General features: G+C 34.0%; 2 protein-coding genes across 2 annotated transcripts in view; both read left to right on the top strand.

The window, feature by feature from the left end:
• LOC144835420 (uncharacterized) overlaps positions 1-15,630 on the top strand; it is a 73,026-nt gene that overhangs the window by 14,341 nt on the left and 43,055 nt on the right. The gene's annotated exons all lie outside the window — the stretch shown is intronic.
• LOC144836242 (uncharacterized) overlaps positions 1-15,630 on the top strand; it is a 46,304-nt gene that overhangs the window by 1,902 nt on the left and 28,772 nt on the right. Inside the window, exons 3-8 of the mRNA XM_078691493.1 lie at positions 2,527-2,640; positions 6,212-6,305; positions 6,755-6,872; positions 7,187-7,364; positions 7,840-8,002; positions 9,426-9,532. Coding sequence (XP_078547619.1) covers positions 2,527-2,640; positions 6,212-6,305; positions 6,755-6,872; positions 7,187-7,364; positions 7,840-8,002; positions 9,426-9,532 — 774 coding nt within the window. The remainder of the gene's footprint in view (positions 1-2,526; positions 2,641-6,211; positions 6,306-6,754; positions 6,873-7,186; positions 7,365-7,839; positions 8,003-9,425; positions 9,533-15,630) is intronic.

The raw sequence follows: 15,630 nt of genomic DNA, 5'->3' as shown, positions 1-15,630 counted from the left end.
TCAGTCGACTAATAATAGAACAGCAACGCGAAAAAACACACGGGTGAATTTGAAAAGAAGTAGGTTCTTTAAACTACTCGCATCAAAAAACCTGTATATTAAATCTAATTATGTTTTAAAATTTACAAATCAAAAATAATAACTCTTCCCTCTTTTACAAAAATGAAATTTTTTGGACAAGTAGTTCTCGAGAAAATGCAATTTTAGTTTACTTGTTACTTTAAGACTGCTTACCGGCATGTGAAAATTCTGTCTTATCTCTTAACACTAGCAGGTCTGAAAAAATGTCTAAAAAGTGGTCTAGAATTAGGACTGTGGTCCGGATTTTCACCAAAATTGGGCAGTGTCGTCCTTGCACCAGCCGACATGTATGACAGTAATTTGGAGTTATTCGAATCAAAATTGTGAGCGCTAGAGTGATGACAAACAAACACACAAACACACACACAAACCGCACCGATCAACATACTTGGCCAATTTTCAATTTGGCCAAGTAACTAGTCCTCGCGCATAGCGCGATACTTGGCCAAATCAAAATTGGCCTCCTGACCTTGACACGATTTTCACCAAAAGTGTGTGTCTTAATGCCGTGTGATTTAGGCTAATTTCAATACAATCATGTGTATACGAGTTTGGTGTAAAGGTTATGTATTACCAGCCTTTCAACTAACAATAGCTTCAGGCGACTAACAATAGAACATGTATGACAGTAATTTGTAGTTATTCGAATCAAAATTGTGAGCGCTAGAGTGATGACAAACAAACACACACACACCCCCACACAAACCGCACCGATCAACATACTTGGCCAATTTTCAATTTGGCCAAGTAACAAACGCGCGCGATCGATTACAATACTTCCTTGGCAGAGGTAAATAAAGCAAAATCTGGTAAAAAAGCACCGGATATGATGACAATGGATTAAACAAATAGCACTATTTATAGTTCGACCACTTATTCATATTTTTAACTTATCTATTCTTACTGGGATTTTTCCCACAGCACCTAAAATAGCTAAAATTATCCCTATCATAAAAAAGATGACCGTCACATTATATCTAATTATCGTCCGATATCGCTTCTTTCATGCTTTTCGAAAGGGTTTGAAAAGTTAATCTAGACTCATTGATTTTTTAAACACTATTGATATTCTTCCCCCTAATCAGTGTGGTTTTCGTAAAGAACACTCAACTGACCTAGCATTGCTACAGTAGATATCTGTAAACAAAATCGCCTCTGCTAAAATAAACATACCGTTGGAGTCTTTATGGATTTATCGAAATCCTTTGACACTATTAATCATACCATTTTAAAACATAAACTTGAACATTATGGCATCAGAGGACTCTCTCTTCTATTATTGAATTATCTTTACGACAGTAAACCTATTTTTATTCACATACTTCTAATTTACTGCCTGTAAACTGCGGGGTACCACAAGGATCTACTTTAGGTCCTTTACTTATTCCTTATTTATGTACATGATATCCCAACCTCCTCTGAGTTATTAAATTGTATATTATTTTCTGATGAAAACATAAAAATTTATCACATAAAAATATTAATAAACTTTTTGAAACACTCCAATAGGGAATTACTGTATGTCTCAGATTGGTTCAAAGTTAAATATTGATAAAACTAATTTGTTATATTTCGCAAGTGACAGAAGACACGTCCGAGGGAATAATAATCATTTAAAAATCAAAATTGATAATATTTTAATTAAAGAAAAACATTTTAAGTAGTGTGTAGTGTGTGGTTGTTGGCTTACTATTATGTACGTATAGTTTCAAGTCGATGTTCGATGTTTTTTGCATCGACTTGGAACTATACGTAAATAATAGTAAGCCAACAAGTTAACTGCACACTTCAAGCAACAATGATATAACATGGCCTTGACCTTGAAGTATCATGCATGCGCAAATAACAAATATCGTCTTGAACTATATGTACATTAAACCAACGAGTTAGCATGCAAACAACGCGCACACGAGCAGCAAATGGTAATAATCCAACGCGTTAACGACGACCCTAACAGACGTATCGTGAACACACAATTATTGAAACAACTCAATACAACATATAAAAATACATTAACATTAACTCTATCAAAATTGTTTGGGCCAACACTAAATTTAGATTATTTGTTTACATTTGTGGGCGAAAAGGTTTTTTTTTTTTACATTTGTTGGCGCTGTTTTCACATTTGTGGTTGTTTTGCACATTTGTGGGTTCAACAACTCTCCCCCCAACATGATTACTTCATTTTGTATTTATTATACTGTATGTTATTATTTTCTGGAAATAAATTAAATTGAAATTGAAACTAAAGTAAAAATACAAAATGTTGTTCGTGTTGGTGATGTGGGAGTGGGGGGTGGAGAGTGGAGAGGGGGTATGTGATAACCGATTTATGTGACTAGACTAAATTGACAGCATCTTTAATAATTATTGGCCTAAAAATAGTTCCTAATTTGATTGATTGAACGTTTACAGTAATAATAATCTGGTTTTACCTTCTTGTAGTGCCTCACTGCGTATCGTCTCGTCAAATAATCTCACATTGGAAGAATTGTACTCGTAGTGACTGTCCTGTGTGTTTGCCTCTCAGAAATGCTTCAGACAGATCATGGACTCATGGTAAGTAAGGGCCTGTTCACACTTTACAATTTACATATATCATGGTTGCATGTGTGTATAAAACTTGAGATAAAACAGCTGTTTATAAAATCTATCTAGATTTTTTAACTACACCATAAATAACTTTCAAAAAAGCTGAAAAACTTGACAATTTGATGCCCCTTGTTTCTTTCTACATTTTCCTATTTACTGTAGACTAACGTACTTAATAAAGAAATACTAAATATTAAAAAAAACAGTCATATAATATGTGGCATGCAAACATTTAGTTTTACAGTAGGAACTTACTTTTATCTCCATATTGAAGATGAAAAATAATTGCTCAATATTTGAATTGTTTATGTTTAACATTTCGTATCATTTTATGGTGTATAGCCACCACCGTCGACTATAAACCAAACTACTGCATTATTGTATCAACTAGGGTTGAGAACAATAGGTAAAGTTGATTAATAAAATGATATTTTAGTAGTTTGTTCAAGAGTTACCACTAAAATATTTAATGATTTTACTGACAGGTACACATACGAATCCATGTTTATGTCATGCTCAGTATAGATTTAGATTCTGTAGGAAAAGCTACACGGTTTTTCTCTTACTGTTACTGCTCTAAATTAGCACATTAAATGCAGTTCGCACAAAATGCAAAGACAAAAGCGCTCGGGTAATTTGACCAATCAGGATGTGATGGGTCATTCAAACTGTTGATTTTAGTTCTGATGATGAGAATAGTATTCTCGAAACCTGATTATTTAACTCTACGCTAGTCTAATATATAGGGCTTTACGGTTAGTTCCACCAGAAAAAAATAATTCAAAAAGTATATAAAAGTATATAATAACTGTTTCAAAAGTAGTCAATAAATAAATAAACAAATATAAAAAATAAACTAGATTTGAACTCGTCACTACGGACGAGTTAGGTTATCCGCAGAGTAAACGCCACGTGCACGTCATACGTTAGAATATTGCGCAGAGAAAAACGCTTATGCCATTGGAAAAATGTTAGTGCGCTCTCTATTTTGTGTCACGTCTAAGTATAAACAGTTTACACTATATATTGTATACGTACTACATACAGTGAAGAATAGGTGAAAATAAGTGACCAAAGTTATTGACGCTTTTGGACATGATGACGTCACAACAAATTTAAAAACGGTAAATCATGCGAAAGATAATTGATTGACCTAGACACTATAAAAACATGGGGAAAATGAAATACGGATAAATGGAGATGCGCTCTATTAAATGCGATGAGCTATGACGAAAGAGACAAAAATCCTATGTTTTATATTCGAGTGGCCATACGATGACGTCACAATATCCAGTTAGACATATCAATGCATGATTCGATATCTACAACTCATCTACTTTCAGAATATGTAATAAACAATAAAATTCACCTTGTAGTTTAGAATCTATGACTGTTTAAAAAAGGGCATAATTTTGACGAATTTTTGAACTATTTCATCAAAAACGTGCGCAAATTATCCAATTCCACGTGCTCGTATGACGTGATTTTAAGGCGAAATTGTTAAAAAATTGGTAAAATTACTAGAAAAGGCTAGAAAAACATAAATCACGCGGAAAAATTATAATTTTGCGCTATATGCGCACGCGCGCGTAAAATAATTGCCGTGCGTGGGAATTTTTGAAATGCTCAAAATGACATGAAACGCGTAGAAAGTTGATTAGAAGTTGATTTTTCGCATTTTGAAATTTTAAACGCGCGTGCGCGCGTAAATTTCTGTCAAACATGCCATTTTTAATCCATAGAAAGTTTGCCCTTGATATGACTTAAATGTTCACCAAGTGTCATTACAAAATGACTTTTGGTTTTTAGTCTATGTTAAATACGCGAAATTCATAAAATCACGCGTAACTTACGCTGCGCGACTCTAAAGTAAAAAAACTAACTGTCCTGCACTTCTACAGATAGAGGTCAATCTTCTGACAAAGTTATACAATGTAATGTTAAGAAGAATTTGAGATACACGTGACACAAAATTCTGGGAAAGAAAGAAGAATATAGAAAAAAAAAAAAAAAGATCGTGACAATAACAAGGGGTTATCCGCCAAGTGCGGATAACCAAATATGAGTAAATAAATGAATAAATAACGAGAATAAAGAAAAAGAATTAAGGTAATACAAAAGCACAAGAAAACACAGGACAAAAACACGTGACAAAACACGTGAAACGAGGACAGAAGGAACAAAGACACAGGACAAAAACACTTGACAAAACGAGGACAGAAGTAACAAAGACACAGGACAAAAACACGTGACAAAACGAGGACAGAAGGAACAAAGACACAGGACAAAAACACGTGACAAAACGAGGACAGAAGGAACAAAGACACAGGACAAAACACGTGACAAAACGAGGACAGAAGGAACAAAGACACAGGACAAAAACACGTGACAAAACGAGGACAGAAGGAACAAAGACACAGGACAAAAACACGTGACAAAACGAGGACAGAAGGAACAAAGACACAGGACAAAAACACTTGACAAAACGAGGACAGAAGTAACAAAGACACAGGATAAAAACACGTGACAAAACGAGGACAGAAGGAACAAAGACACAGGACAAAAACACGTGACAAAACGAGGACAGAAGGAACAAAGACACAGGACAAAAACACGTGACAAAACGAGGACAGAAGGAACAAAGACACGGGACAAAAACACGTGACAAAACGAGGACAGAAGGAACAAAGACACAGGACAAAAACACGTGACAAAACGAGGACAGAAGGAACAAAGACACAGGACAAAACACGTGACAAAACAAGGACAGAAGGAACAAAGACACAGGACAAAAACACGTGACAAAACGAGGACAGAAGGAAAAAAGACACAGGACAAAACACATGACAAAACGAGGACAGAAGGAACAAAGACACAGGACAAAACACATGACAAAACGAGGACAGAAGGAACAAAGACACAGGACAAAAACATGTGACAAAACGAGGACAGAAGGAACAAAGACACAGGACAAAACACGTGACAAAACGAGGACAGAAGGAACAAAAAACACAGGACAAAAACACGTGACAAAACAAGGACAGAAGGAACAAAGAAACAGGACAAAACACGTGACAAAACGAGGACAGAAGGAACAAAGACACAGGATAAAAACACGTGACAAAACGAGGACAGAAGAAACAAAGACGCAGAACAAAAGTTTAAAAAACTGGGTTAGACTCAGAGGGGAGGGACTGAATTCTTAGGGGAAATCGATTGAATACTTTGATACCAATGATGATTTGTAGCTAAATTTGAAGTGAGTTCCATAAAATGGGGCCAGTGGCTTTATTTGTGTTTCTTGCTGTGAAATGGTTATTGATAGGGATATATTTGTTAGAGTGGCGGGTGTTGTGAACTTCATTGTTTTTTGTAAAGAATCCATTAAATGTGATAGGAAGTTTCCGATTATTAAATTTGTGCATGAACAAAGCAGTCTGTAATTTATTTATGTCGAAGATGTTAAGATTTTTTAATTTTTTACTACTATTAATATGTTTAGAATACTGTATATATATATCCCTAAACAATCTTTTAGTGGGTTCAGTGCATTTTGCAGCAATTGCAAGCAAGTCGCAGCCATGGCACAGTCAGTTCACGCAGGATCAACGTAATCATATCGTTCATAGATTGTAAGTTTTTCATACTAATTAAAAGACTTTATTATTAACTTTAAAAAATGTAATAAAATAACCAGTTTCGATATTTCTGAATTTTTTTGACAAACAAATGATTTAAAAATTAAAAAAATATGAAACATGAATTGGTGGCAGGAAATAATGAATCTCAAAGACTGAACAATATCTTGAGATAATAAACTATATCAGTAAGAAGGTCTGATCATGATATCTTGAGCTTCTACCAATTTTCAGTGTTCTGAGCAATTGCTAATGTTGTACTGTATAATGTTGTTTAAAAATGTTCATCTGTTTTTTTTATACAATAAATTGACAATTCTTTTTTCAAAATCAACAATTAGCAAAACTGTCCAATCAGGACAGCAAATCTTTCAAGGTTAGTTTATCACTAAATTTTGGTTTTTAATAAAGAATTGTCAATACAATATAATTTTTTTTAACAGGGTTCAAGCAATCTTCCCGAGTCGTGATCCAGCTGCTATTAAAGATAGGCGAATGGCAAATTTAGTAGCCTATGCACGCAAGGTGGAGAACGATATGTATCAGACGGCTAGTAGTAGGGTAAGATTCTCTGAGTGGTGGGTCCAGGATGTTAAAATTAGGGCCTAAATATATTACAATTAAGTTTTAAACCTAAACCTAATGGTCTATCTTTTGTATTGTAATTGTCAAGGTTTAGGCAGTGCATCATCCAGCTGGGCCCATTTCGCTTGTGAAATAGTAGTAATAGTAGTACCGTAATGATTAAATTGAACTGATAAATTGTGATAAACATTACTTTACTTCATTATTTAAACATTTTTGAATGGAACTGTAATATTAGAAATCTGATGGAATCACATTATTTATTGCTTAAGATGTTTTATTTTTTACAGGAAGAGTATTATCATCTTCTCGCTGAGAAACTCTATCAAATACAAAAGGAATTAGAGAGTAAACGACAGAAACGGATACAGAGTGCGACCAAGTCATCTCAACCTATACCATCTCAGCTGGTGCCTTCCATACAAGCTAACATTACAATGCTGTCTTCCTCATACACAGTTCCAAACAGTGAGTGTCTAGAAAATCATTTTGCATCTGAGAGAATAACACCTATAATAAATATTGTTTCTTTCAGTATTCAATAAAACATATGACAAGGTTGTATTCATTGAATGAATACAATATTTTCTATCACATTAAAATCGGTTCTGGTTCATTAAATTGAACAGTCAACTTGTAAAATAGCCAAAACATATTATCAGCTACTATTTATTTATTTATCTTTGTTTTACGGGGCTATCTGCTCTAACAGCTTTACTACATTATTACAGATGATTTCATTAAACATCAAATTACATTCAAATTCATAAAATTTTAAATTTTTTGACATCATATAAAAGTAGCCTACCTAAGTTTTTTAACCCATAAAATACCCCATCTATAATTGGTCAGCAAGTTACTGTGTCCTGTTCTTAACATTCAATTATTAAACATCAGTTTTATATACTAATTATTGTTTTCTATACTAATTATTGTTTTCTAGACTTAACTCCAGCAGAAATACTGGCTCGAGGACCTGAAGCAGTTAAAGCATTCAATGAAGCTCTGAAAAATGGGAAAACTGAAGTTAAACAGGGGAGAACTATTTTTGTAGGTCTTGAGAGAGTTGGAAAAACCTCTACGATCAATTCCTTATTAGGGAAAGGGTAAGCAAACCTATTACCATAGTTCCCCGGGTATAATCCCACCCCCCTTGTACGTGAAATTTGCCCGAATTTGGGAGGTGGGACTATACCCGAGGATTTCCCGCTGCATGAACTGAAAATGACGATATTTCTTCTAGCTACGATTTAGGCTATCTAAAAGCTATATTCCGATGTAGGCCTAGCAATTAGACGGCCAGGTCATCTAGGCCTAGGCGGCCTAATTGGTCTTACCTGTGCTATGCCTACCGTATAGATTTTCCCCGAGATTTCTACTTAAAAAATACCATAAAATGTGATCTAGGCCTAGCTTCCTAAATCGACATGAACTCGATCATACGAGTTCTCCATGTTCACCCACACGCTCGAGCTCTCTGTGTAAATCGCATGTTGTTGCATGTGACACAAACTCTACTGTTGCACAAGCCGGTCGGTATAGAGGGCGGTGTTTTTTTTACGGTAATCAAGCATGCACAGTAGTGTAAACAACAAGAAAGAATGTACACGACGGCAAAAGGATGATCGGGGCATGCTAGCCTTAAGGTTGTATTCAACTTAACAATGTTTGATGAGTTTTAAGTCAGCCAAATTCAGAGAAATTACTCTATTTTTTTGTTGAGAAATTGACGTCGGCCTAGCTACAGTAGGCCTAGGCCCACTTCTGGCCTAATGTTAAATTATACACTGGGACTTTGCCCGGGGATATGCTTGCGTTCGAAGGTAATCGTAAAATCGGGGGTGGGATTATACCCGAGGAACTACGGTAATAGTGAAAACACAGACAATACAAAAGTCATTTTTTCTTCATTCTGTCACCACTCTCGCAGCATTAATATTATTGGTTATCCGCACTTGGCGTGTTATTGTCAGGATCCCAAAATTCTTCAAATTTGTATTAATGTAATTATTTAGATAATTTTCTTCTAAAATTGTTATTTTTACATGTCGCTTTGATGATGTCATCGTGTTAAAAAATTGGATTATATGACGGGTCTCGTAATTTTATCTATGCTACACTGTATATAACATATACAGTGTACAGTGTATTCCGTAAATACTGTAATATGCTGTATGATACAAAATAGGTACAATTCAGCACTGTAAACATATTTAATTCATGTCATAGGATGGCATAATAATTGTCGATGTTTATATAGTTTAACGTATGTGCATGTTGCATTTCCGCGAATAACTCGTCAAAGTGACGAGTTCAAATCTAGTTATTGTTGTTGTTGTTATCATCGCCAACTAAATTTATTTATTATGAAAAATGTTTTTTGTTCGTTTGTATAAAAAAACCCACAAAAAGCCTTCAGTGAAGTATAAATAAGTATGAATTATACAATTTCATTAGATTTTAATTGTGAAATTCTGATTATGCATTGTAAAATTACCTATAGTTTAATTTGAAATATATTTTCAATAGTTTTTGTTCAAAGCAAGACATAACAGATGCTATATCAACAACAAGGGTTTGCAGCACTCAAGAAGATGCTGATGAAACAAAATGGAAAGAACAATCACTAGAGACGTGTAAGTATCAACGGCGCAGATCCGTTTTTTAATTGAAATACTTGGGGCCAGGGGCTCTTTTTAATTTATAGGCCGTTTCAATCAATTTCTGAGCAAATTTACCCCTGGGAAGAATACAATTATTTTGGGTTACTCACCTTTTAGACACTGGTCCTGAGGCGCCACTGGTGGTAAGTATACAAAACAGACAAAAGCCAAAGTCTGCTCACAAGTTTTCAGCCTATACTGGATCATGATGATTTGAATTACTTTTTTCAGAGTTTGTCATAGTCAAACATATTGGCTAACTGATGCCATGGTTTATAAGTTTAAGTAAAATGATCTTTATAGCACTACTACATTAAATCTAATTAACACGATATTTTAAAGATGTATTGTCCCCCAAAACATGAAAAATAAAGATGAAAAATATCTAATTTTTAAAAGACCATTTTGTAGTTATATGAAAGTTATTTCTTTTATAAAAAATCAAATTTTTTCGAACTCATCAGCTCAGAAATTCCTAAATAATATAACTCATAAGTATGATATGATATGTTAATGAGCATCCAAACAGAGATCCAATCTGTTATCTTCACCACCTAAACAAGCATGTGCGACGAACAGAAGTGCTGGGGTTTCCCTGATCGTTTAATGTAAAAAGCTCTGCCATTAATTTGCTGGTAAGTAGAATTTTATTTTACTGTAGATGAATGACATCCTCCTATAATAGTTATATATCACAAACTAGACGTTTTTGGCTTTAGTTGTAGGGCTAAGCCTAGCTAGAGTGAGGTCTAGTTAGTAGTTAACTACTGTGTAGTGTAGTATACCTGTATGCAGGCAGACTGAGATAATCAGGTCAGAAAAGTAGACTAGCTAAGCCCTATATATTGTACTCACCTAACTAGGCCATCACTCCACAACTATATAAGTAACTTTATTCCAAAAAATGTAACAAAACCACGCACTGTGGATTTACAAAATCTGATAAGTTCTTACATGCATGCATCCTACAACAACAAAAAATATAAAATAACGTAAAAATAAAGATTCAAAATAACAAAAGCCACTTATTTCTGTTGCTGGCAATCTCACGCAAATTAATTAGGTCGTTTAAATTATTTATCTTAAAATTTCTGATAAATAAATCATTTCTAAGTGTACTTAACAGATTTGTTTGATGTTTTCCAATTCGCCCGTTTATTGAAATAGAGTGTACTATACCAAACATCAATGCTGAAAAAGCAAGAGTATCTTCACTCATTCTAAGTATATGGCCAAGCATAGACCACCTAAGTTTATTTACATTCTCAGATAAAGGTTTAGTATTTGTTACCAAATATAACTTATTATTGCTAATCTTTTTCGGATATTTCACATTAATAATAGTTCTTAAGTGGGACCTATGACAGGTATCAATTCTTTTCATAACAACTTTGGGAGCAGACCAGCTATTGCAATTATACAATAAAATAGATACAACTAATACATTATATAACTTGAGTTTCAAATCAGTTGCAATATTTTTCTTAAGCCACACATTATTAAACTTGTTAAATGCTACATTTGCTAATATAATTCTATGCTTAATATCCTTAGTAGTATCTAAAAATGAACCTAAGACCTTATGAGACCTCCATACTTCAGATTTTGGGTCTTTACTATCAATAAACACATGGTTAAACTCAGTCTTGCTTTCATTAATAAATAAATTCCAATCTTTAAAAACTTTAACAGCAATTGGCAAGACATTATCAAGTTCGCTCTTGAGTTCAGAAAGAAAGTCAATATCGTCAGCATAGGAGAATTCAAGCGGGAAACATTTAATGTCAATTGGTGGATTAGGTCTGAAAGTAGTCATAGCTCTTAACTGGTACAAAGCTCCAGCAAATGTGATAGTAAAAAAAAGTCCTGATAAACAATCGCCTTGAAACGAACATAGTACAGATTCAAACGAACTGGAAAGTTTATCACCAACTTTTACTTGTAGTTTGGTATTTGACAACATAAACCTAACTAGACGTATGTCATCGTCAGAACAACCAGCATCGCTTAGTAAACGTAAAACAGTATCACGTTTAATAGTATCAAACGCAGAAGACATGTCTAAACCCATTTTGTAGAATTCCCATATCTTTTGTTTGACTATAGATGTTAATATTCTTTGCGCCCATACAATATCAGCACAGCTCCGACCTCTCTTATAAGCACTTTGGAAGGGTCCTGTATAATTGTTAACGTTTTCCTCAATACGTTTATAAATAATCAATGACATAACTTTGCGAATAACGTTACTCAATGTAAGAGACCTTAGACTTTTACATGGTCCCTTCGGTTTTCCAGGTTTTTGTAGGGGTGTAATTAAACCTTCAGTTATACTCTGCAGATGTATATTTCTTTCAAAACATTGATTAATGATGCAAGCGTAAAGCACATAGACGTCATCACTCGCATACTTGAACAATTCTGGTGCAATCTTGTCAGGTCCACAAGCTTTATTATTTTTTAAAGAGGAAGCAGCATTAGCCACTTCACTGACCGTTATTGGGTAGTTTAACTTTCTTGGTGGACCATCAAATGCGTTTATTGGATCAATGCTGACATCAGTTAACTGTTTGCAAAACCAATCTTTCACGACTTCTGCTTTCTTTTGATTTGAATAAATCACACTTCCGTCATTTTTTGTTACAAATATTTCGTTAGTTTTCTTGTTTGTGTAGAGTAATTTTACAGAATCAAACATTTTCTTTGTTTCATTTGTAGTAGTGATTCTATCGATCAATTGTTTTGCTTTGTTTTCTTCAATGTTTTTCAACTGTTTAGAAATTGCATTTTTTTTCTTATTAATATACGTAAGCAATAAACTATGATCTTTCGAGGTATTGCATGAGTTTAATTGACAACGTAACTCAGATCTTTCAACAGTGAGTCTTGACAATTCATTGTCTTGTACATAATTAGGTCTATCATTATTTGTCATACCAATTGTCTTCCGTGCAGAAAGTACAGTTGCTGTTAACAATTTACTCATCGACACATTAGGATCATTATTAATATTAATATTCATTTTACAAAGTTCACGTTTTATTTGATTACAATATCTATCACGTGATTCCTGATTTAATAACAATGAACAATTAAGCTTGATTGTATATTTACTTTTCTTAAAAGTTAGTACACGCATATTTAGATTAAATTGAGCACACACTATTTTGTGATCACTGATGGTTCTGGTGCCACTATATGCCCTACTATTTTTTAAAGTACTTTTAAAACGAGTTTTACAAAGTATGAAGTCAATCTGTCTATAATATGGCTTAGTTTCTTTTGTTACTCTACCAGCATCCCAGGTTTTAACATACATTGTGTGTGTTGTTACATGGCGAATTTTATGTTTGAATGCTGTATTACAGGCAAAAAGCTTATTATTCATCATAAATTTAAAAAAAACTTGACCACTATCATTAATAACACCGTGTCCATAAGAACCAATATGTTCAGATAAGTTGTCAAAACCAATATTATTAGCTTTACCAAGTACAGCGTTAAAATCACCCAGCACAAACAATTCCCATTTTGCAGGTACACAACATGCTTTCTTAAGATCATTATAAAATTTATTTAGCAATCCGGGATTAGTTTTTGCCCTCACAGCAGTGGGACTATATGCATATTAACAACTCTACACTTAATGTAACCATTATTTTTCCGGGTTGGAAAAACAATGTTAAGGTACGCGATATCATCGTTAATTACGTTCCATGTCTCAACATATTCATTAATTCTACTACTTATAATGAAACCTACTCCTCTGTGTCTAGAATGATTTTGTTTAAAACAAATTAATCTATTTTTTGATGGAAAAGTAAAGTCATATTGTTCACATATTTTAGTTTCTTGCAATGCTATGATATCACTTCTATACCTCTTACAATCATCATCTAAAGTGTGCTTTATATTAACAATACCACGTACATTAAAGGTGGCAAGAGATAACATAATTATATTCACTAAGTATACTAGCCTTATGAACATATCTAGGAGTATTTAAGGAACAATACTGACTATAAAATACCACACAAAAGACTAACAGTGCGTCAAAACTAAATCAGATCCATCATGTAGTTAAAAAACAACGTACTGTATATTCAAATAAAGCACTACAATTCGTGTATTGTTTACAGCTGTACAGTTTGTTCAAAAAAATTCGCTCGTGGTTCAGAGGTCATGACTTTCGGGATGCATCCAATCACGTGGATTTAGGCTGGCAGTGACAGTCATACTCATAGTCCAGCAAGGTGCCTGTTTTATAACCCCGATAGTGGCAGGCTAGGTTCCGTGTAACACTTCGCCGTAAAATTACAGAAAAATATACAAAAAACTTCAAAAAAACGATAAACAAATAGCAACTTCTGATAATCATAAGTAGCATGCACATAAGTTAAACTGTCTAGCAGTGAATTAAACACGTTGTTTTGACGGTAAAATATGCTCCACTGCTATGCGTGGTCGTTACACCATCGCGCCATTCAACTAGCTACAGGAAATAGGATGTACTATTGATTGATACATTTGGAGCTGGACAAAAAACAAACATTAGGAAAATGATCAGGATACAGTACCAAAGAAGTTGAGTATAGTGTAACACTCTGACCATCAGGTCAACAACCCTTTTTCACTATTTCTCCCTACTCCATCTATAATTTAACATTTCTAGTGGTTCCTTCCTTTTCCTAGCTACTCTTTATTCACTTTCCTATAACCCACATCCTTAATCAATCATTGATTCCTCATTATCAGGGAATGTTCCCTATTCTAAATAGTTCCCTCCCATTATATAATTAATTAGGACCATTACTTAAATATGCATGTACTGCTAAGAAGAGAGAGAGATAAAAACGTTTTAATAATTGAGAAGAAAACGTATGTGATGATATAGCCAGAACAGACTGCATTACATTGGATATTGAAATAAAACTGTGTCTGGACCATAACCATATTTACTGTTTGTACATTAGTGGCGGTGTGTGACATCCTGCTGCTGATACTATATATAGTAACGGATACACTAAAACATCACCGTTACAATAGAATAGATTGTTGTTGATAGCAACCAAAATGAAAACACTAGTAATTAGACTAGACCTTGAGGGAGGGGATGCACCAATATTAATAATAATATGAGATACTAATAATAAGGAATGACTATTTTGGATACAACCATTTCAGGAATTCCTTACTGTACATTAGTACCCCAAATTGAAAACTTCAGATTCATGTACAGAAATAATAATTATATGTACAGTATGCAATAAATTGTGAATATTTAAAGACTCATGATGTTTTGTAAAAATAATGCATATTATATTACTTTAAAAACATTAAACCAGATCATTCCTTTACGTTTTATGGTAAATTAGGATAAAAAGAGAAAAACAAAGTAGCTCGCATTGAATTTCCTCTCTTTAGCCGCCTTTAGTTTTGTAGGCTTAGCTGGTAAACATCGGTAACGTACAAACATCGTATGCTAGCTATAGGCCTAGCCTGACATTGTATAGGTGCTGCATTAATTATCTTTCTGTTTTTGCACCAGACTTCGTTGATACAAATTGGGGGAGACCCAGTATTTTCACTGAAAAGTTAGGAGTCTCCGATTTGTTTTGGCCTCACGATCGATCGAAAAGTGGATGAATTACATTCATTTATAGCGGGCCGCTAAATTTTATTATTTCTTTATTTCATATAAAACATCAAAAACATTAAACACCACCATGCCACAAGTTACCACTAGTGGCCAAAGGCCAGATTGTGGGTAACTTTTACATGCATGTACCAAGACCAATAAAAATATACAAAATTTGAAACATACAAAATAATAAATTATACAAAGATGAGTGAAGATCAGGCGTTAAGCAGGCGGATAAAATAAGGGATTGGACTGTTACTGAAACGGGCGGTTCTGGATGGTAATTGTGAAATTTTATTACTATTACGGAGCAACCTCCCATGACTTTCAAACCGTGTCACCGGTAAAAGATCAGCAGAATGAACAGTCTCAGATATTCCCTTGGCAAATTTGAGACTGTGAGCTATTCTCCTATCAGTGAGGGATAAGA

This window comes from Antedon bifida, chromosome 2, assembly GCF_963402885.1.
Source record: "Antedon bifida chromosome 2, ecAntBifi1.1, whole genome shotgun sequence".
In the NCBI taxonomy this organism is placed as follows: Eukaryota; Metazoa; Echinodermata; class Crinoidea; order Comatulida; family Antedonidae; genus Antedon; species Antedon bifida.
The sequence above is the reverse complement of the archived record's forward strand: the minus strand, read 5'-3'. Positions and strand labels throughout refer to the sequence as shown.